The following is a 24,038-nucleotide window of genomic DNA, read 5'->3' on the forward strand; positions in this document are numbered from 1 at the left end:
AGTTTTGTTTTCTTTTGCCTTTTTTTTTTTAATTATTTTAAAAGAACAACACTCAAATCTTTATGATTCAGGATCAGTTGGACAGCAAGCTGGGTAAAGGATGAGATTTGCTTTGAAGCAATTTAACTGTGAAGAACACAAAACTGTCATCCTATGGCAGCAGTATGTTGCATAGACTTAATCCTGTATTTTGATGTCTAGTGGATCTAAATTAGCCTCGTTCATCCTACATACAAAGTCACTAGTGATTTACAGCTGACAACCTAAAAATAAATTATTTAAAGCACACTAGCTTTCATTTTTATAAAAAGTTGACACACAGAGAATAATTTAGGATAACAGCAGATCCATCAAAACCAGCGCAATTAATATAATAATTTTATGGAGGCGTTCATCCTTGTCACATTTGCATCAATCTCTATTGACACAAAATTCACTATTAACTAAAATGACAGGCAGGTTGATACTGATAACGTGTTAAATTTTGTTTAAGCAACATAAGGGACTTGAAGGGAATATTTCTTACCATCTTTAGAAACAAAATATATTTCCAGTTTAATATATCGCTTGTTTTCCCAGGCTAGACTTAGTGTTAAGCTAGTTTGAGTAGTCATTTGTTTTGACACTTCTGCCTCATTTATACACTGCTTCCCAAAAATGCTTTATTATGGCAGGAAATCTATTTCTAAACCTTCTTGATGCTGTTACTTGATCCGAACATCTTGAATTTCCACTAAGGACTGCAGAATTATCCTTTTATGTGCTTGTACTTGGGTGTATCTTTTTAATGAGCTAGAGCTACTTTTCTTTGGCTAAGGTTCAAATTTTCTGTCCTTCAGAGCTGGACACAGCACGTGAAATCAGTTTGACGCTCTGCTTCTGATCTTGTTTCACTTCTAAGCTATTTTCTAATTTATTTATTTTTTCCTGCAAAATCAGTTTGATTTTACTGCCTTCATTGTAAAGGTCAAGGAATAGTTAAACCTTACTTGTGCTTTGAGTCTCTTTGATAATTGTTTTCTCTACAGTGAAAGTTTGTGGGGGTTTATTTCCTCCAGGAAATACACACATTGTTGTGTAGAATAGTACAAAATATTGATCAAGACCTAGTGCTCTGAATATAATGGTCTTCCTGGCTCTGCTTTGGGGTGGGTTTTATTTTTTTTAGGACAAAGCTGTGCAGTTTTTCATGATGTATAACTCACTAATTCAGCAACCCATCTCTGAAGCGTTGCTGAAGTTTAGTGATGAAGCCGAGAGTCGGTTTGTGATGAAGTTCTGTGCCCTTGGAGTCCTGCCTGCAGTCTCGGTTCTCTCCCATTCCCATGCTGCAGGGAAAAACCCCGCTGTCCTCTGACTGCTTTCTCAGGCATGAATGGAATGATGCAATGGCAACCCTTGAATTTGGCTATTTACTCCTTTTCCTACTTAACACTAGTAATAATGTAGCCCTGGCCTCGAAGGCTTACTTAAATATGGAAACCAAATAATTAAGTATGAATGTTACTGGCAAACCCTTCCACTGGCTTCTAATTTATGGTTAAAGGTGAATGTTTACTAACAGGTATTAACAGATTGCATTTTAAACTTGCTTTTGGTAGAACATGTGTGCCAAGGCTGGGTCAAATGCAGGTGAAGGGCTGCTTACCTGAAAACTTAAAAAAAACAAACCCAAACTGTTCCTCACCCTTTTTCTTTGGGGATTGTTGCGGTTTTGTGTATTTCTTCCTCTACCAGAAGGCAGCAACTTTAAGGTGTTTCACAGCCGTCGAGTCTGGTATTGCAACCTTCCTGCCAAATCCATCAACAAATGGAATTGTCCCCGTTCTGGTTACAAAGTTTACGTCTTGGGGTTTTTTTTGTGACGATCATATTTTTACTGATCTGTCACATTTTCTAGGTAACTGGGCAAAGCCTTCAAGCATACACTCTGTAAGCATCTAAAAAATAAAGCCCTTTGGAGGTGTGGAGTTCCGGTGACAAGTCTGGATTTGTCACTTGACCACAAGCATTCAATTACTGTTTGTATATAAACTCCCTTTCTCTTGGCTGGCTCTGGCCCCCACGCAGGCTCCTTAGAGCAAAACATTATCGGGTCTCCATCAAAAACAAGAGCCACCTCAACTCTTCCCTTCTAAAAAGCCTTTAGAATCCAGTATCTTGAGCATGACTAAAGAATTCAGGGTTTTAGAAATATTTGTACAGTCATTTCTCAACAGGAGAAATGAAGAGAAGCCTAACCAAAATTCTTTAATAAGCACAGGGGAGAATTTTTATACAAGGAAAGGTCTAAGACTTCGTAAGTGTTCAGTAACAGACTACCGTTGGAAAGACAAACTGAGGGTTGGTTTAAATGGACCTAAAAGGCATCAGAAAGGATGCTGGACACACGCATGGGTGTTCAGAGACAAATTTCTGGCTCTGCAACAGGCACACCCGTTATCAAAAGGCGATAACCACTTTAAGCCGTATAGAGAAACAAGCTGCTGAGCCAGCAGAGCCTTTGGGGTTTATTCTAAAATTCAAGGGTTTTGTTCTCAGTTCAGTGTGCAAACAGCAGTAATGTATCATTTTCTCCACCTATCTGCAAGGGAAGATTTGAGCCTGGGGAAGTGAAATGGGGCAGCCAGAACTGGGGACGGACTTGCGTGGGTTTTTGTCCACCTAAATAAGGGGACACTGAGCAAGTACCCCAAGGAGGCCAAGAGTAAGGCAGCAGTAACACATTCACTCTGTGCTTTCAGCCATATTTACCATTCACCTGCCATATTCTTCTTTGACAAATACCCAGTCACATGAACAAAATAAATCGCTATTGAACTCGACAGTATCTCACATTCTAAGAAACCGCTTTAGCGGGTTCCCCCAATACCTTAGTGCACCAGAGGCAACAGAAATTCCCAGGCACAGCTACAGCCTTACACTCTTTCAAGTTGTTTTTCTTCACACTTCGGAGGAAAAAAAAAAAAGTTGATATACAACACTGTTAGGGTTTTTTGTTGTTGTTTTTATAAAATTTGTCAAGATATCACAAAATTACACACACTAAAAGCTTAATCTGCACATTTTCCAATGAAAAAGTGAAAGGAAATATCTTAAATCTCTTACTTGTATATACAATTTCAATCCAAATTTACATTCGCATCATTTTCTTTATAGCAAAAGGCATGGATCAAACACAGGATTGAGATGTGTCACTTCAGCATATTTATAAGATATTACTTTAAATATTGGTATGTGTTCATTTAAATTCATTTAGGACAGGCCACTTACAAAAGGCTCAATTTTGTACTGAAATTGTATTAACTATTGGGAAGGCCACTGCTAATTATAGACTCCTTTACAGTGCAAACATTCCTCATTTGTTTCACTGAGATTCACAAGACAATGACTGAAAATATTAATGGACTTTTTATAAACTCTGAGATCAGATACAAGTTTGAAACGCCCCACGCGGCCGTGCAGTCAGCCAGGACACCTTCGTGGATTAAGGCATTTGTGCTAGATACAACTTTTTAACTTGAAAAGTTAACTGAAGTCTCTTCTGCAGTTGACTAACAAAAAGCGGAAATCCTTCTCACCTACCCTTGGAAGAGAGAAGTGACCCACTCCGTTCTTTTTGAGTCTTTAAAAACAAAGTAATGAAGTTAATAAGAAATTACAGGATATAAACATCCTCATCTTTCAGCTACAGAAATGGATTTGTATTTGAATAACTTACATTCAGTGAAATTCTAGTTAGACCCGTTTGAAATTATTTAGGCTTAGCTAGCACAATTCTATGCAGAACTTCATTCAGATATTGCAAAATAAAGCAAAAAGTAAAATTTACAAGGAATACTTTGTTTCCCGCCAAACTCACTTTTATTACTTGAAATATGGATAATTTATTTTTTTTAATTATGCCTCTCCTGTTAGAGTACTTCATAATCATGAGAATTCAAATGAAGACACCTCTCAAGCCAAGAATAATTTGAATAGTTTGCTATTTTAACACCCTGCACAAACTGTAGATACTGTATGTTAATTTACGACACTACGAAATTAACAGATCCATTTTCCCCTGTGTTTTTCTGATGCTTCAGTTAGTAAGAACCAGTACTGAAGGAAATACCTGCAAAACTATCCCAGTTATGTCCACTCAAACTCCATACTTAATAAAATACTAACTATGGAGACCCTGAAAAATATAAACTATGTCTTTAAATAGAATCCAGAAATGCAGTTTCATATATAGCTGCACATTCTTGAGCGTGCTTTTGCACTAAAACATACTTTTTAATAGTTAGATTCAAGAGCAAACCAATCTCATAGATCCTTCCTTTCCATTTAAAATTCTACATATAACGTAAATCTTTTTTGCTTTGGTAAAATACAAATAATGGGAAAATACGGGTAAAGACAGCACAGTAAGTAACATGGGTATATCATACCTTTTTTAAGAAATAGGAGCTGAAATGTAAGGCATCCCCAAAGTATTTTTTGCATATGCCAGGAATGCAGTTCTTTGTAAACAAAAGCTTGAGGAAAGCAATACTGAAGCCAAAGAATCTTCCCTAGGATCCTTCCGATGATCCCAAAACCAAGAGCAACTCTCCTAGGGTAAGTGTTTTGGAACTAAATCCTGTGAAAAAGAGAATCCAATCCTCTGTCTTCCCATACATTTTTTTAATCACGTGTTAGATTGGCTCGCCTCGAAGGTCTCCAGATTAGAAGTGTGACGTAAAAGTTGATTCTCAAGGGTGCAAGCTTGTCTTAAGTCTATTTTTCTGGTACATCGCTTTCTATAGATTTTGTGGCAGCGTTGTTATGGCCTACAGACGCTTGCACAGCGTTCCCACCGGTGACATTTCCCAGTGTCTGGGACTGACAGGCAGCCGTGGATTTAGCGGCAAGAAGTGTTTTAGAAGAATTAGGCTGATGTCTGCGATGACCTGAATCCTCACCTGTTGGAGCGACCGGTCTCTTTCTGCCAGATTCTTCACTAATAGGAGGCTGAAAATAAACATTGGCAACCCGTTAAACGTTTTTCTGTAAGGCCAGGTATTTGCCTTTTCATATACTTCAAAATACTTACACTTCATATACTTAAATACAGATCAAAGAAAGACAGAACATTCCATAATTAGGCCCTTACTTAGTCCTAGTAATCTTAGTTATTCACAACTCACTGATGGTATTCTGAAGGTTTCCTGGCTAGAAGTGACACATTAAGGACTTTAAACAGTCTTACAGCATTATATAATTGCCACAGCTCCTAGGAAATGGGGGATTTTAGAGGATGGTGGTAACGTAGTTCACCATAGCCCAGTTATGAACAGCACGGCAGCACTACACTCTGGAATCACACAGCATAAGAATTCAGTGTTCTACAGGAAGGATACACTGAATTTGGCATATAAAGCCTCAGTAAGGACAAAGCTTGTCACAGTTCACTAAGGAATGCTGGTTGGGCATTAATTCATTTGCCAAATTCTTAAATAGTATAGAAAGTTATCAGTCTTACCAGATGACAAATAAGCTATTTTTTGCTATTTATTTCATTACAGAATTAAAATGGATCAACGCTTCTTACATTTTTAGCCACCACACCTCAACACCATACTATGGTTCAAAAAAAGAATGTCTAGAATAAAACTGCATTTTTAATTTGAATTTAATTTGCTTAAGCATGCTTTTTCTAGTCACTGACAGGATTTGTAAAGCTGCCTTTTTGTGAATTGGAGTACTGTTCTCAGTTTACCTAGCAGTAAAAATATTTGTACACCAAATATTTATTTAAAATAGGTATTCAAACTTACATCCACTCTGAAGTCCTCCAGTCTCTTAAATTTACTAAGGTATTCTTGCAGTTTGGGGTCAATGGCTGGAGTCTTGTGCTGAGAGTATTTTAGATAAGCCCAAAATTTTTCCAGTCCGTATAGCTGACCTAATAATGGAAAAAGATAATTTTACCAATTTACAAAGGTCAGATTTAATTAAAAACTTAATTATTCACTGGTAACTAGATGTTTAACAGAAAGGTAAGATAAATGGAACGTAAAGAAAAGCTGCTTTTGGGTTAGTTAACAAGTCAGCGCCAAGGAACTGGGATTATCTCCCAACCCAATCTCCGGTTACCCCGGTGTGAGCAGTGACTGGCCTAAGATAAATTACCAGCTTCGTAGTCTCTCTTTGTTTCTTCTTGGAAATCCTTGAATATTTCTTGCCTGAATTTCTTTTCTAGGCCATAGCTGTAAAATCTAAACAAGCATTCCAATCCGTACCTGTAACGGAACAGAGAGGTACGAAAATCTTATACATACGCTCCTCATTCCTCAGAAGGATGCAAGTTTTCAGTTTTTCCTTGCATTTAAGTAAGTGGCATAATCTCATTTCACCCTTCTCGTAAAAAACACTTCTTTTTCACATCAATTTTTATCGCTCTATTGTTCTGAAACATCTTCACAAATAATCAAAACTGACTTGGGAAAACCAGCTTTGTCCCACAGTTTGAACTGATAAACTACAGACACCATACACACATACAAGATGAAGACAAATGCTTTCACGTTTTCAGTATATTTGTATACACAAACAAACAGTTTCAACATAAAACCAGACACAGCGGGTCGGACCGAAAGTCAGCCTAACCCCCTATCGGTGGGCAACTCGATGTGCAAGGCAGGACCCAGTCTTCTTTCAGCTCCCACACACCCCAGCGCCAGGGCTTCTGGCCTAGTATTTAGTCACACTCTGGCTTTGGCTGCAGCCCTGTCACCAGAGCTGCCTTCAGCCTCTAGATATGTGGGACCTCCTCCTGCGCTGCATTCATCTGCTGCCACCTTAGTCCCCTTTAGAGCCTTCTGAAGTTTCTCCTGATAGAAAAATCCTAGAATGGTTCGGGTTGGAAGGGACCTTAAAGACCATCTAGTTCCAACCCCCCTGCCTTGGGCAGGGACACCTCCCACTAGACCAGGCTGCTCAAAGCCCCATCCAGCCTGGCCTTGAACACCTCCAGGGATGGGGCCTCAACAACTTCCCTGGGCAACCCGTTCATGTCTCACCACCCTCACAGTGAAAAATTTCTTCCAGATACCTGATCTAAATCTACCCTCTTCCAGTCTGAAGCCATTACCCCTAGTCCTATCACGACATGCCCTTGCAAAAAGTCCCTCCCCATCTTTCCTGTAGGCACCCTTCAGATACTGGAAGGGGCTATAAGGTCTCCCCAGAGCCTTCTCTTCTCCAGGCTGAACAGCCGCCTTTTTAGAAAGCAAGAAGCAGTTTGAACAAGTTGAACGAGGTTAAGAATGTCTTCACATATGGAAGGAAGAATCTTCTGAGTATTAGTAAGTACGGAGCTAACTTGTTACAGTCAACAAGTTACAGGATTTTGTAGAATTCAGGACCTATTACGCATCAGGAAATGCTGCACGTTTAACTATTTAACTGCAATGCACAAATACATACAAACAAATTTTTGGTATTAAAATAACTCATACAGACTGCTATTTTAAAGATTTAAAAACAGTCAAAGCCAATACTAAAAATGTTTACTTCAGATATACGTAAACTTCACAGTCATTAAAACGAAAGGCGAGGCCTCAACAGTTTTTAAATTCCAGGAAAAAACAAATACCTGTAGTGTTCTTTTGCATCATCTAGAGCAAGTTGTTTGAATTCTTCATACATTTTCTTGTTAAAGTGATCTCTCAGAAAAAAGGACCAGAAACGAAAAAGTGTGTTCATTTCTTGGGACTGGCCAATTCCCAACCGTTTCCTCTCTGGAAGAAAAAAGAAAGGAGGAGGGAAAAAAAAAGCTATTTTAAATTTCTCAGCAGAATATTTTCAAGTGCTTTTCCATTAGTAATACACACACAAGATCTTCCAGTAACTTAAGTTTGAGGGTAATTTTTTTGTCAGGGGATGTAAAGTTAAATGGAAAGCAGAGTTCATAAAATAGAAGCATTGAATAAATTTTACTTTCCCAAGAAAAATTGAGGATGAGGAACAATGTGGAGAAAACTGGTATGAGATGACATGTGGTAACTTCTACCTAAATTTTGAGGAAGGACATTTAGCACCTTACCCATTAGACACCTTCGACGATATTTGTGGTACACCTGTTGAGTAAAGCCATTTTCCTTTAACAGTTCATGAGAAGGATGCTGAAATTTTGGAAGAGAATTCGGGGTACACCCATAACTTCCTGCTATTGGAGCTCCTTCTGAAGGCGAAGCATTGGAACTGCTGAAGAGAAAAAAACCCCAAATGTATTTATATATTTCTGTCCTATAAACAGTGCTTTTCTAAATCAGTTTTCAACCACCCTAATCTACACAAGAGCTGTCAGAATAGTACAGTCACCTGATGACCGCTACAATGCATGCTTGGGGTCCCAGTCATCTGTTTTCCGCTGCAGCTCAAGAAAAATCATATTCCGTGCAAGTATGTCAAAAATCAGGCAGTTTTGGATGATGATAATTAAACATTACTGTAATGCCTGGTTTTAAATGACACTCAAAGGCAAAATCACTGAAGTGAACATCAGTACTTCAAGTAATATTACTGCTACTATATCATGGATCAACGATGTTGTGAACATAGTCAGTTTAGCTAGCTTACTTGCAGATAGCCTTGTATTCTGTTTTTATCTTTCTTAATCACTCTTTTCTTGCTTCCACTGTATTTATAAATTGTCTTTGATCACAGCCTGTTTCTCTATTAGCAGTGAGAACTAATGACACTGCAAACAAATCTTCTACAAAAAAAAAAAAGTTTACCTCACAGAGGAAGTTCTTGGCCTGTGGTCTCTGGAATCCATCACCCAACCAACGTGGCACTCTAAGGGAGGATTTGTACTGTGTCGTGTTTTTCTTTTTCTTGGAGTCTAAGAAAGTAAATGAAGTATTTATTTCCCTAATTTGATTTCACTCATTCTCTCACTCTTAAAACAAAGTTCTAAAAATTTTATATTCTATCTATCACACTCCAGGTTCATAACCTAAAGATCAGTCTTATGTAACAAATTAAAAATCTTCAGACATTACACTTTTTCAGCAAGGACTTAAATGGTACAGACAAAACTCAGAAACCATTTTGTAGGAATAAAAAAGAATGAATATGGTAAATATTTTGAAGATAAAACAATTAAAAAGCAGAAGTGTTTTATTTTTTGCCTTTTCATTCTTTTTAAGTTGTATGCACAGACATGAGTTTTCTAGGCTTTTTCTGGTTTAAAAAAAAAAAAAAAAATTATATCTTTCCGTTTACCTTTACATCAATGGACCGGGCTTCTTTAACAACAGGGTAGAACCTGGGTGTTTTGTTGGGATCCTGTAGCCTCGGGGTGCGAGGTGTTCGTGGGGTGAAGCCAGGATGAACGCAGGGGGAATCCGGAACTGCTGTTGGCAGTGATCGAGCTATTGCTGCTGCTGGAGGTACTTCAATCCTTGACAAATTACAAGCCACCTCCTCTGCTAAATCGTAGGCAGGAAGGAGAAAACATTCATGTTCAAAAGAAACGCAGGATTTCAAAGCCTAAGCTCCCCTGGTATCTAGTATCTCAAAGGCCTGTTTCATTTCAAGTGAACTAAATCATCCCCAAAGGATAATCAAATTATAACAAAAGCACTTGGTATACAAGCAGCACTAACTCCTCAAAACTATGAAATAATGTCTCAAGCATGTCCTTGCTAGAAAATTTAAACCCACTTCTTTCTTACCTGCTTGTTCTTGTCTGTCTACACTAGCAAAGTAATGGAAAATAAACATTGGTGAAAGCATAACCATGTTCTTGCTTTTTGGTGAGGTGATGCTTTTAGTGAGGTGGTTTTCTTCAACTATAAAAATGCTATTAGCATGTATCCTAGTAAATGTTAACACTACTACTACTACATCAGAAATACCTCAAAAGATAAAATTTGGACATTGTGACTGCTCAGCAAGGTTATGATACAAGTAGGAAATTCTTCTAATCTCACTTTGTTCTATCCCCGTTTCCCATAAAAATATTGGTTTCTAGAAAATGTTTCACAACATCGCTAGCTATTAACTTTACACATTGTAAATGCCAAGTTACACAAAAAGCACCTGGTGTTGGTATACGGTGACAATGAAATACAACACTGGCTACTGATGCTCATATATATCCTGAAAAGTACGAGTACTGGCTTCTTCTAATTCCATGGAAACCACACTACTGATGAACAGCTGACAACTTGAAAAATTAGCAAAGAAAAAGCCCCTCAGGCTGCTGACTGAACCAAAACTAAAATATTACACAGGCAGAAAGAGTTAACACACCTAGAAAATTGTTGTTTATTACAGAGATTCTAAAAACAAATATGTATTACCTACCTTTCCGTAACCCTGGAGGTCCTGGAAGAACTTCTTGGGTTGGGTCAGCAATTGGTTCTGGTGCAAGATTATCAAATTCTTCCTTACTAATGAGATTTAGCTTCTTAAAGTTCTCAATCTCTTGCTGAATTAGAGAAAGCAAATTGTAAATGCAAAGCACAGTGATGGATATCACCCTAAGAAACAGGTGAATTTCACAGAAGAGAAAACAAACAAGCCAGAATTGACACACAACTACCTATACACAGCCAGTACAGATTTCTTTTAACAAAGATGGAAGGAGTCCCTAGCACATGTTATAAAAAAGTTGCCATAAACACCGTATATAACCGAACACAGCTCACACTGCACTAGGCTAAAAGAAACAGTTACGCCAACAAATGGGCGAATGGAGGCAGGTAAGGCCATTTACATGTGACTTTTCACAGACAAATGAGAAACAGAAATGACTAAGATCCTGCCCCTCACCAAGCTTAAAAAAAACCTGTTTTTCTTCTGCAGTAAGTGTGCCAAGGAAGGTCCTAGCAATTTAGGATAGCAGAAGAGTCCCTGCTCCCTTCCTCACGCTACATATAAAGAAAAGCCAATATTTGTAAATATTGTGTTCAGCTTTTTTTTAATTTTTTTTTTTTTTTAATGGTAGCTGAAACTGCAAAAGTATGGGATTTCCCAAGATGAGTAGCAGGATCTCAAATCACTCATGCCTCTACTCAGCTGAAGGTGGGGTGGGACGTGTGTGTGTGAAAAATCTTGTTTAAATCATTGTCAGAAACATAACATTCACAAAAAAGAAAATATTTTTTCTTGCTGTGTGCTATTTCTCACTGTCCTCTTCCAGTTTGCTGGTTTTCTCGGTCCATTTCCTTTGTAATAAAAACTCCACATTCTGAATTCTACCTTTATTTCTTGCTCTTATTCTCAACATTCATTTCTTTGTCAGCTCTTTTTTGTACCTACATGCTCCATTTGTCCTCTAAGCTACTTCCCCACGCCCCCCTTTGCCCATATGCACAGATGAAGTTCCTTCCCCTCACCACTTAATGTTTAGCTAAGTTTGAATTTCTGTAGACGTAATATCTGCTGGTGATACCGTGGGATCGCCTGCAGACCTGCCACTGGGCTCACTCGCTCAAAAGAAGGGGGTTTCTTGAAAAATCAAGAGTAGCGACAAGACTGCAGTGTTACGTATTGACCTCTGCCTAAGCAGTGCTGGAGTTCAACTCATCGGCAATTTTACAGCTGCTTAGTATATTTTAAAAAATAATAATTTTTTTTTTTTTAAAAATCACTAAGTTGACAATCTCCTTGCAAAGTTCTGAAAGCCTCAAGGACAAGGGCCCATGTACAGGCTAGGAAATAAAAGGGTTTCTATAATAAAATAAGGTGTGCCATCCCAAGTTTCATTTGCTCACAGAGCTATCGTTCTAACAAGCTACAAGGCAATCAGAATCTTAATATAAAAATACTTTAAAACGACTGTATTACCTTCCTCTCTTATTATCTCATCTCAGAAGTGTGCCCCTCTTCCCCTCTGGTAGGGGTTTGGAAATGTTATGAAAGAAGCTATTCATAGAACAAGAAAACACTGGAAAAGTTGATCCATCTCCAAAATGTTAAAAATAGTTCTAAAAAGCATTCATTCAATGTTTTTGGTCAAAACTCTGACAAGAAAACCTTGCTGCTTTTGCTTTCAACTGTTTACAATATTATCAAAATAAAGCGAAATAAAGAGAATAGATCTGTAAATTGAACTACTATCACTTTTCTTTCAAAAAAGTGTAGCGTTTTACAATTACATAGCAGACAGCTAGAATTAATTTTGGAACTGTTAGGACAGGCATAGTTTTCAGGTCAAAAATGAAGAGAGTTACCTTTGTCATAGTGTCATTTTCACTCTGCAACATCCACAAATCCTGTTCATAGTAGTATAAGCCATCGTTAATAACTTTAGCAAGTTCTGATGTAATCTTTGCCCGGCATACATGGTTGCCAGTACGATCTCCACCAGGATGTTTTCTTATATATGGTGGTGTCTGTGTTACAATCAAAATCTTGTTGACGTCCTGATCATCAATTTCATAATCGGAATCGCTGTCTGACCAATCAGTAAATTTATTCTTCCGGCCTTGAATTTGTTCCATCTCTTCGTCAAACAAAAAATCAAGTTCTTCTTGTTCTTGTTCCTCTGAAGGTGGGGGTGGTTGATGTTGTTGATCTGATGTTTGATCAGGTATAGGAACACTTTCCTAAGTTGGAAAAGGTAATGCATTTTATATTTTAATTGTATAGTAATTATCCAAATGGGAGACAAACAGAATGTGATAAAAAATTTTCAATAAATGAATGTACAGGAGTTAGAAACAACACAACCACTTTCAGATGTTTATTAAGTAAATTACTGTTCTAAATAATTCTGCCATAAGCTTTTAGAACAATTCTCAATGCACATTACAATATATTTTTTAATAACCAACAGGTACAACTATCCCTCAGCAGGAAAAAAAACAAACCAAAGAGTATTTCCTTTTTATTTCAGTGAGCTCTGGATCAGGATTTTAAATGCACTTATTGCATTCTACGTCTGGTAGAGTGAGAAGTATGCCTGCTAACTGTATCGCATTATCAAGCACCACGTACGGGAAGACGGGAAAAATCTTGTTTTACAGTACAATCTGAAAGTTGACAGGTTTTAAATTTGTTTATTTAAACATTACTTGAAGGCTTTTGATTTTACCTTTAGTTTGACCGTGGATGCTCGATGCCTCTTCTTCACTTCTATCCAAGGTTCAGAGTCCAAATCAGGCAAACTTGTAGACAATCCTTTAGACATTGCCTGAAAATTACTTGTTTCAGTGTTTTCCTTTGGACTCAGCGGGCTTCCCATTCTTGGAGAACTCGGTGCAGACTCTAGCAGTAGAAAACAGTAGTTCAGTTCCTGTCGTGAGTTGTTTTGGTTTTGTTTTGCTGTTGTTTTAATTGTTTCGATAGTCTTTAATTGCAGCGACCATTTTTCTAACTCTCTGGTCAAACATAACACTGATCAGCAGAATTTGTTTTCATTTTTAGGAGATAGCTTTTCACAGTTCACTCAGCATTTTAGGAAAAGATTGATTCTAGCAACTTATTTACGTGGAAAGTTTCTAACAGTCAGAGAGAAAAAGAAGTGTTATTCAGAAAAAAAGAGCAGCAGCATTAGGGACATGTTTTCTCCACACCATCCTCTAGCTCTATGGACAGGTGCCTAACTCGGTCTTTGTTCTTCTCATTTAATTCCAGCCAACATTTTAGTGAAAGATTTCCTTGCCAAGGGTTTGTCAGCAAACAAAGCCATCTCCCTATTAATAATGAGAATGAGAACCCCATCCAAAACCCAGATGCACCAAATAGAGTTAACTTTCAGCAGCTGCCAACACGAAGCAAACTTTATGACTAATTTAGGATTACTATTACTACTTCTACTACTACTGCTACAGGACTGTAGTCGATCATACTAGATTCTGGAGAACAGTGACAGCCCTAACACATAAAAGACATTTTTATCCACTTCACATCAGCCATGCCAGCCATGTGACTTGGCAACTGCAAGGCTGACAGGCGTATCAGCTGAATAAAACGTTACCAAATGTACAACTTCTATTATGAAATCGGTATCAAGGGGCAAACTTCCTAAGCTAGATAGACAGTCCCGAACTTATATTTCTATAAAAGAAATCCTTTACCAGTATGTGAGCCAAAAATTTGGCCTGGTATGAATTCTGGACAATTGATGAGCTGAGAAAAGTCAGTTGGTGGGAGACTGCATGGAGTTGGAATTGGCCACTTTTCTGGATCAACCCTTTTTCTTATCCTCTGATCCACAGTTTCAACTTCTGTACTGTCCTTTAGGGCCTGTGTGACAAGCATATTATAACTTTAAAAACTTTACATATCTAGCACTATATAAAAAAAAAACCAACTTACAAACTTCGCCACTTATAGCCTCTTTATAAAAAACCTTGTCTTTGCAAACAGAAATCTTTCTTAACTTTACAGCACTGACTCTAAACGGCAGTACAAAATTAACCAAGCGACTTTCTACAAATGTACTTCTGAATTATTTTACCTCCAAAATGAGTGCAGCATTCGTAGTCAGAGCTTGCATGCGACGGAAGCTAGCAATCAATGAAACAGGCAGAAATCCTTGTTGGTCCATCTTTCTCCTCAGAAAAAAGTCTCTTTCCAAGTTTTCTGTGCTGAAATAATACTCACTGAAGAAAGAAATATACAAACATGAGCCTACTGTAGGTTAAAGAAAATCCTAAAATAGCAACTTAGAGATTCCTTGTTAAAGTCTTCCATTAAATACAGAGCATACTTCGTCGTCAACAAAATTGTTCCTTTGACAGGTGTATCATTATAAGCAAGGCTTACAGAACAGCATGAACGCTCGACATGTTAAGGACTTATGATGCAGTACAGCACATAGGGGTATAAATCAAAGCCTTGTTACATTTGCATATATGAACTGCACAAGGAAAAACTATGCTCTATTTTTCTTTCACCCATCCCCTCCCTTATTACTTACATGACCAGAAGGAAACAACATTCTCTTAGCCTCCACAGAGATGAAGGACAACTACTGCTTACAGTCAGGGCATAAGTTATTTCCCACACAGCAGTACCAGTGCACCTTCATCCTGAACTGTATCTTTTTTCCCAGTTTCCAGTACATTAGAAGGTTTAAGTATCCTATCTGAGTGTTGAGGCACATATATGTACTCTGAATCATTACTTCAAGCATGCTTGTGGGAAGATGAGAAAACAAAAATAATGATGTTGTATTTGTCAGGAAACTGTACCAAAAGGCACAACAGTTCGTGGAGAAAGGTAAGGTCTAAAAGAAGAGATGACGTTTAGTGGGTAAAGAGAAGAGGGACAAGGACCATTTCGGGAATCTGACAATACCACAGAACAAGAGAGACAAGGGACAAAGAAATAGCAGAAAGACAAATCTTCTTAAACAATGAGGCTGTTTTATGAAATGATCAGCGTGTCAAGGCATTTTATACTTAGTGAAGAGAACAAGTAAGGAATTCAAATCATGATCTGTCACACAAAGCAAGGGAATGAGAAAACATCCTATGATAAAAGAATGGAAAAAAACCCCAATTTAATAATGACGACTAGAATCTTGGCCTTTCACAGAGTTTACACATCATACCATGATTTTGCATATTATATCCAAGGAATACTACTCCTCATCAGGTTCAGGAAAATGTAGGTAGTGAAATATTTAATGGAGAGCAATTAAAAGTCTATGACACAAAGATAGAGGTAGTGCAAAAATAAAACAACAGAGCATTACAAAGCTGAGAAAAAAACCACACATGCAAATGTAAAGTTAATTCTAATTTCCATAAAATATAAAATACTACATGTCTCCACTGAAGTTGGAATCAAGGCCAAAGTTACCCAGAGGAGAGGACTCTAATGCCATCATTGACCCAAGGAGAAGCTTGGTACCATTTCTTTCTCTAATTTTTGGTAGCTAAAGAAATTCGAAGCAAAAGCTCTCTACATGAAACACTCAGCTCCAAGACAGAATGAATATAAAGTCTCAAAGTTGGACAACAAGACATACGACAAATGAAAACATCGCCATTAAATCAGAGCAAACAAAGAGAAGAGAATAAGACTTTCGCAGAATTAAGCTCTTACTCAGAGCTAAGTAAACTGATCCGTGAAGCAACTGTGCACAAAAAGAAGGTTTCTTTCAAGAATATCCTATTTACTGTTCTGAACTACTACATTTCTTTTCCCCTCCCAATCTAGAAGACAAGCAAGCACAAAAGCCATATATCAACATTTTACTAATGTTACCTTTACAGTCATACAGTAAAGGTAAAATCTTGTAACGATTCACCTAGTTAAAAATTCCACAAGCAGAAATGGACAATGACTGAACTTGACTCAAACTGCCTCACTTGATGTCCATCACTCTAGAAAAAGGAATGTGAAAGACCATTAATGATAAGTGAAGACAACGCACAAGTTTGCTCCAAGCAGGGGGACAAACCTAAACACACACATCCCCTTCAGCTTTTGTTTTCATTTTCCTCAGAGTCCCTTTGCTTATTCTTGAATTGATGCAGACTTGGATGCATGTCTGAACTTTTATTTATTTATTTCTTAAAGAAAGAGGACTTTAGAGTTCTACTGCATGTTGCAGACTGAGGAGTTGCTAAGCGTTGAAAATTTTCAGGCTGACAACTTCAGCCTGTAATTAAAAACGCTAAAGATATTTTTGTATGTAATACAAATATTTCTCTTGTACATCAATCTTGTTCTTGGGACAAGCATAAACTGCTTGATAGCAGTGTATTTCTTACTGTAATTACACATCAACTCCATTGGACACAGTCTCGAAGATTTTTCCCTATTAAGCAGGTAAACTGTTTGAAAATTCATCAGTTCACTAGGATTCAAACCAATCTCACTTCTCTAACATATCCTGACTTACTCTACCCTCCATAAGGAACTCTGAGACCTAACAGTCCTATGTAGCCTTATTCTGTATATACTTCTTTCTTTAGCATAGTCACTTTAATATTTTATAACTTATTTATGAAAGGCAGACAAAACCAATTAGAAGCTAATAATTGGCAACTGATGAATAAAATTTGTTTCCCATCATTTTTAATGTGATAAAAGAAGTGAATGGATAAGAAAAACACCACCTTGTTTGTTTGTTTGTTTAAGGAGCATAAAAATAGTGAAGTTATGTTCTAAACCTGCTCAAGAATCTCCCTTTCTCTCACAGAGGCAAACTCCATAATCAAACTGCCTTAGGAGTTCATATCAGACAAGCAACCAGTGGCTCTGGTTAGCCAGCCATGCCGTGTCTTCTATTGACACCTGCCAACCTCTTGTTGCTAAAATAAAATACAAATATAACCAGAAGTCAGATGTGACCAATGCTGTAACTGACATTTTTCTCAGCAGATGGGGACATCATCATGTCCTACCTTAGAAGGTCTGGATTCTACACTGCATGCCCAGAAATCTGGCCAACAGTGGAGTGTCTGTGCTCCTCCCTCACTTGTCTGAGGACAGTGCAGGCCGATTATCCTGACATGGGGGTACATGTCCACTGTCAGGTCTCATAGGGGCCTGGCAGCAAGAGTAACAAAAAAGACTGCAATAGAAGTTTTGAAGTTGATAGCCACATGCCAGATACTTTCTGCCCTTAAAGAGGCTTTTTTCTTCCTTTTTGCGTCAACTGTAACAAAAGAAGCAAGAATAAAATAAGCAAGTTGCTTTACGGAATACAAGGGCAATCAAAAACCACCACAAAGGCATCACAGAGAAATGCCGTTGCAAGTACAGAAGATGAAATATCTGCCAGTGGTGGAAACTGTCTCTTTAAAATGAACTAGTGGTTTCCAGGCCCTTTCTGACTTGTCTCCTGGTGATAATCAGTCTTCCAGATGGTTTCTCATTGCCTAATGGTGTACACGAGAAAGTAAACATTCAGATTATTGAAAAATCAAGTATCATTGCAAAACTACTCTCTTTCAGTTAAATGTTTCAGATGAAACACTCTGAAAACATAAAACTAACAAGACTTCTCAAAGTGAAATTAAGAGCAAATAAGGGAAGCGTCTAGCTACATCACCCAAGAAGAGCTTTATAGGCAAACAGAACAACAGTACTCAAAAGCACAAGCTCAGAGACATCCATATCTCCATTACGTGACAACATAAAAAGAGGGCTATGTACCATAAATAAAGCAGGTATACAAGTTAGAGCCAGACTACAGTACAAGATGCAGCACCACTTCCTTAAAATTCCTCCCCATCACTCAAGTTTTTCCACCCCCCTAGTGAACAAATTCCAACTGGCACTGGTAATGGTCAAATCAAAAAGTTAAACTGAAATGCCTTAATCTCCATCTTTATATGGATAATCAGGATTAAACGCTGATTGAAGTGAGTTATTTTATCTTAACTAGATGTCTAAAAAGATTTGTACATTAAACAATCTACTTACATTTGATGTCTTATATATTCTTTGAGAAGTGCTTCATCCACAGAATACATCTGCACTCCTGTTCCATCACCATAGTAATACATCACACTAGCATTAAACTCAGGCTGAAATACTTGGTCAGTTCCTTCACCATACAGTTCTTGATAACCAACTGAATATTCAAAGTTCACTTCAAAATAAAGGAGAACATAAAAGAAAGATGATGAAAAAATATTAAGTCCAGCACACAAGCATTTTAAGGCATGATACACACTGCTATTTTACTGTTGGTTTTCAGCATCTGATTTTAAAAAGACTCAAGCTACTTAATTATATTAAGTTACAGGATATGTTTTTTGAGACAAGCCTTAATTGATGTGCAAACAATAGCGTTATAAACATAATTTTTAAATTTTTTGCTAAGCATCTACTTTGCATACTTCTAGGGTTTCCTCTGCCTCGTCCTCTTCCTCTGCCTCTACCTCTTCCTCTGCCTCTGGAGAATCCTCGAACACTGCCACCCTCACTTCTCACGCTGCACACTTCGTCATGGTCATCTCTCTTTTCTCTTTCACGCCGCCAATCTTTAAGAGAAAAAAGCATAATACTTGCAATCATAATTAAATATCACAGTCCCAAAAAGTCCCTTGTAACAGAGTTCCTGGCTTGCACCCAGGCAATCCACCGGTTGAGTCATGCTGGTTGAAGCAGAAGGTCAGATGTGAAGCTGCAAGGGTGAAATAGTAAGGTTTGCCTGGCCATACCCAAGTGGCCAGAAGCTGTTAGCAATAGAGTGAAGGGGCTTGACTGGCATTCAATCTCAAATGCTTCTGAAGCAACCCGACACTCTGGTGCCAGCTCTGGGATCACAATACCTACAGCCGGCTTGGGAGGGGAAGGAACGATCATGCAATTCTCCTTCCAGGCATGATAATACAGTCTCCTCCTGTGGGCAAATTCCAGTACCTAGACAGCGCTAGGAAGACTTGTTAGCTCTTGATCCTGATTGGGGTGGGATTTCCACAGCAATGGCTCTCTGGAGCCACCCTTTTGTTCCCAGAAGCAGCCATCAAACGCTGCCCTGACTGCCCGTGTAACAGCAATTGTTTATCCTCTGCTGGTCTCATCCCAGACTGAGCTTTGAAGTTAAGGACCCCTTTTTGGTAACACACGCAAATCTAAGACAACTCTGTAAGAATCTATGTAAGGTTTTCATATAAATATGTGGTCTGCACATAGCAAAAGAGAGCAAGAGAGAAGCAGAAGAAGAAAGGAAAGCAAGCAGGTCCAAACCAGACCCCAGGGAACCTTGGCTCCACTCACCACAAAACTTAAGAACAGGTGTAATTCTCACTTTACTCTTGAAGCCCTTTCTTTCTCTTTTCCTAACACTCTCGGAGACTTCAGTCTTCAGTCAGTCACCTTTGCTTAAAGTTTCTTTAAGTTGCAATTGGATAGTCTTGCGGATACCAGGGGACCTCTTTGTCAGATGAATGCCTGGGGATAAAGCCCCTACTTGATCGAATTGAGAGTTGCTAAATTTAACAAAGGACTGACTAAAGATATGATTCTTTGTTCTCGTTTTACTAGCAACCATTTTAAGTGAACCCTTCAATAAAATATGCATGCTCATACATTCAAGTTCCTGTACTTTATTTTCTGTCAAATAAGACTCTGAATTTATGAATATCGTAATCTGTATGTGTGTGTCTCACTGGGAATTCAGACTCTAGCCTTCACACCTGCTACCCTCAACCTTAGAAATCCCAAATGCGTAGACATTATTGGAAGTATTTCCCCAAATCAGTTTCATTTTTGCACTCTGAGAGTACATGTGGCTCAGACACATGCAAAAGTCCCACAAATAACATCTTAATGAGTTAGCATTTTATTTAAGCCTGAAAAAAGTGTTTAATTTAAATAGCCAACGTCCCTGAAGAGCAAGACATGTTTTATGTTCTCTGATATTAAAACTGCTCTTGAATCACGAGAGCCTTGAAGTAGAGTTCATGCTACAAGTTTCTGGTCATTTGACCATCCTGAGAAATAATTGCTGAAGAAAGCGATACGCTAGTAAAAATCTTCCCCCTGACCATCCCTCAGGCATCCAGATCAAACCCTTATATCCACGTTCCTAAAATGACTTCATAAACAAATCCCATCTTAGTAGCGTCCAGCACTTATTATAATGAGCAAACATTTAAATTGTTAATGTACATTGCGATTTTAAAACTTAAATGCAAATACATAAACCCAGGAGTTACTCTCAGCCTAAGATTTCTGCCATCTGACAAGCTGTATTCAGAACACCCAACAAGCAGAAGCAGTACCAGCTGCGGTGCATTTCTCCCTCTGTTGTGCTAGTACAACTTTTTGCATGGCTGTGAGGAGAAATAGGTCAGGGAACTGAGGGCATTGGTCCAACTTAAAGGAAAAAAACATCAGTAGAATTGCCAAAGCAGAGTTCAAAGTGTAGGTCCACAAGCAATTGCTCTGCTAGCAAGCAGCTGCGGGAAGAGCAGCCAAGCAGAACAAAGCAACCACCTTATGAGAATATCTCCAAACTTTCTGCATCATAAAGCTGTTGCCCAAGACTCTGTACAGAGCCGTGAAGGGAAAAATATATGCTGCTCTGATTCAGAGGACCAGCACATGCTGTGAAGATAGACTGTTTCCAAACTCAGTCACTCATCACAGCCAGTGATTGAGACATCAGAATTCTGATCAATTTGTGAAGAGGTTAAAAAAAAAAATCTGATAGTAAGGTTTTAAACAAACTTTCCAATTTAAAATCTGTTAAACTACAGTGCAATTTTTTTTTTTGCTGGTTATTGGCAAATATTAACATTAGGTTTTACTTAGTTATCGGCAAAGTCAAGTTTCCAACATAAACTGCCAATCTAATGCCTGCTCAAGTGGTATTATACTTTATTTGCCACAAATAGGAAGACCCAGAGATTGAGAACTACTTACTTCTTGTCTCATTCCGTCTGTTGTTATGAGGTATTAGCTTGTTTGTTTCCAGCAGAAATCTCGAGCTAGTTCGAGAGCCTGGTCTTTCTTGACTGTCTGACCTTACGTCATCCAAGTGAAGTGGCACCCATTTCTGCTTGTTACCTTGAAAAGTTAATATATTACTCTTAATTATAGTACTACTTGGGGTTTCAGCTCCTGAAAAAGATTCTATAGAATTCTTCTTGTAGAACTAGTAACAGTTAATTTCAAGGGTTAAGTACTGGGAGAAGCTTAACATTGAAATTTTAAGATACGACGAATGACTAAACAATAATAAATGTAAACAGGAATTTTCCAAACTGTAAGGCAACCTTATCTAAGTTTTAAATATAGGAAATGAAGGTAAACTTTTTCATTTAATGAATTTTTAGATGTATGCTCCATTACCAGGAATTTATAGCTACATAAGATGAAACTTAAAGGTAAAAAATAACACATCAAGTTAACCACTGAAATAAAGACTTCAGACACAAACCATAAAGATTTTCCTGAGAATTTAGCTGTGGTACTGTATTTTTACCTTGAGGTGTATTCAGAGCAAGTTCATTCATGTACATCAAAAATCATTAGCAAAGCTGTATTTTGCTGTAAGCTGGCCTAAAATATGCACTAACCATTTATTTAATGATAATATTTGCTGTTCTATATTTGATTGGTATTGTGGACTTTATACCTTTGTAGACAAGAAATATAAGCAAAGACATAAAATGCATTTTCCACACTTGGGGGGGAGCAGGGGAATAGGCTGTACATGTGGAATGCTTTGCTTTAAATTTCCACTTAGACTGAAAAAATCAAAAGCAATAAAGGATTTGGATTTTTAACATATACATAGGAAGATTAACCAAACAAAGGTCTTTAGGATCTGAAGAAATATCATCAGGGAAGCAAGAAAAAAAACCAGCTGATGTCAGCAGTATCTTAAAACTCTCTCAGCTGTTTCTCCAGCCGACTCAAGTCTAATGACCAAATGAGATACACGTTTGCTACTTATTTTTAACATAACAGATTGGATCAAAAGGAAATGAATAACCTGGTTTAGTTTTCAAGTGATCACTTCAAAGCGTAAGCTAATAGTAAAACATGAAAAATTAAAATGTTAGTATGTATAGTAACACACACACGTATATATGAAGTTAAATTCACATAGTACTATCAAGTTACTGAAATAATGATGTGAGAGACAGTAATGGTTTGTACAGCCATGCCAAAATTTTCCAGAAACTGTCAGAGCTCCATGGACCATCAGTAGGACACAAACTGCTTTTTCCCCAGAATTCCTATTTGACTAAACAGGACACTCCAAAACCTGAATAGAAAGCCTGTTTTAAACTTTCTAGCAGAAAGCAATATATCCTGTTATCATCTAGAAAATGCAAAACACAAAAAGTTTCATCAAGTCATTCAACTGGAATTAATGTAACTGTATCAATGGTGACTTACTGCATTATACATACCGCCCAGACTGACCTTTTTTCCTTTGGTTATTAGTTTGAGCTTCATCTTCACTAATATTATCCCCTGGACCATCTGGCTTTGCCTCCGGGTTGTCCTTGATTCCATTATTGCTTTTTTGATCAGATTTCTCCTCCTTTTCTCTTCTATTTGTTGGCTTCTTATTGTGACTTACAGTCTTACACTGCAAGAGATACTGGTAATTATTTCTGACAGTACAGCTGCTGATAGCAAAAGTATAAATTCCCTTTACCTATTAAAATTCCTTCAGTATTACCTGTTCTCAACCTTTTCAGTAGGGTGAGTTTTAAGAACTGTGCTGTTTTGTAAAGTCTCATTTTAAATCATTCTATTTTCTGCTAACTTGGCAAGACTATAAAGAGACAGGTTTTGTTCGTTTGGTTTTTAACTGAAGATGTATAACGGTGGACTGCACAATCATGTTTCAATACCTGAGAACTGAAATTTATTTTACAGGAAAGAAAGAAATATTACTCACCAGTACCTACTGTTCAGACTGATTACCTTTAAAAAGCCGTGCTTACAGAATACCGAACGGTAAATCAGAAATTCCCATGACGCTGTGCAATCTCAACAGCATGACAAATGTTCATGTAAACTATAAGGGGCCACAGGTCTTAACTCTGACAATTCTGTTCCACTAAATCAGAACATGAACCAAAGATCAGAGAATGCGGAGGTATACGATTACAGATTTATTTCTTCCCACATCAGAATATGGCATTTACTGGGAACTCTGTGCCTTTGAGTAGCTCCAGCATCCTGCAGATCATCACTTCTTGGAAATCCCACAGAATAATGTTTCAAAGAAGGTAAAATGAACAGCATTTTACCAAATAGTGGAAAGTTTTGTTTTTCCCTGGTATCAATACAGGCTGGGGGATGAAGGGATTGAGAGCAGCCCTGTGGAAAAGGACTTGGGGGTACTGGTGGATGAAAAGCTGGAGATGAGCCGGCAATATGCGCTCGCAGCCCAGAAAACCAACCGCATCCTGGGCTGCATCAAAGAAGCATGTCCAGCGGGTTGAGGGAGGTAATTCTGCCCCTTTACTCCACTCTGGTCAGATCCCACCTGGAGTACTGCGTCCAGCTGTGGGACCCCCAACAGAAGAAGGACACGGACCTGTTGGAGCAGGTCCAGACGAGGGCCACAAAAATGATCAGAGGGCTGGAGGACCTCTCCTATGAGGACAGGCTGA

At 38.1% G+C, this 24,038-nt stretch overlaps 1 protein-coding gene across 5 annotated transcripts in view; it reads right to left on the reverse strand.

Moving 5' to 3' along the window:
• Positions 1–2,986: 2,986 nt before the first annotated feature.
• Positions 2,987–24,038, reverse strand: part of LARP1B (La ribonucleoprotein 1B) — a 31,570-nt gene continuing 10,518 nt past the window's right edge. Inside the window, exons 4-19 of one of the 5 annotated variants that reach the window (XM_074589061.1) lie at positions 22,834–23,002; positions 21,322–21,465; positions 18,789–18,932; positions 18,370–18,538; positions 14,444–14,588; positions 14,061–14,229; positions 13,076–13,248; positions 12,213–12,587; positions 10,342–10,465; positions 9,256–9,461; positions 8,766–8,872; positions 8,072–8,229; positions 7,622–7,766; positions 6,157–6,266; positions 5,802–5,929; positions 2,987–4,995 (exon numbers count right to left, since the gene is read on the reverse strand). In XM_074589061.1, the coding sequence (XP_074445162.1) occupies positions 4,762–4,995; positions 5,802–5,929; positions 6,157–6,266; positions 7,622–7,766; positions 8,072–8,229; positions 8,766–8,872; positions 9,256–9,461; positions 10,342–10,465; positions 12,213–12,587; positions 13,076–13,248; positions 14,061–14,229; positions 14,444–14,588; positions 18,370–18,538; positions 18,789–18,932; positions 21,322–21,465; positions 22,834–23,002 (2,700 nt within the window). In that variant the 3' untranslated portion in view covers positions 2,987–4,761. Of the gene's footprint in view, positions 4,996–5,801; positions 5,930–6,156; positions 6,267–7,621; positions 7,767–8,071; positions 8,233–8,765; positions 8,873–9,255; positions 9,462–10,341; positions 10,466–12,212; positions 12,588–13,075; positions 13,249–14,060; positions 14,230–14,443; positions 14,589–14,905; positions 15,123–17,345; positions 17,600–18,369; positions 18,539–18,788; positions 18,933–21,321; positions 21,466–22,833; positions 23,003–24,038 lie in introns of those variants that run through there. The other 4 variants (XM_074589060.1, XM_074589059.1, XM_074589063.1 and 1 more) reach the window with 4 other exon arrangements.

Source organism: Larus michahellis, chromosome 5, assembly GCF_964199755.1.
Source record: "Larus michahellis chromosome 5, bLarMic1.1, whole genome shotgun sequence".
Classification (NCBI taxonomy): domain Eukaryota; kingdom Metazoa; phylum Chordata; class Aves; order Charadriiformes; family Laridae; genus Larus; species Larus michahellis.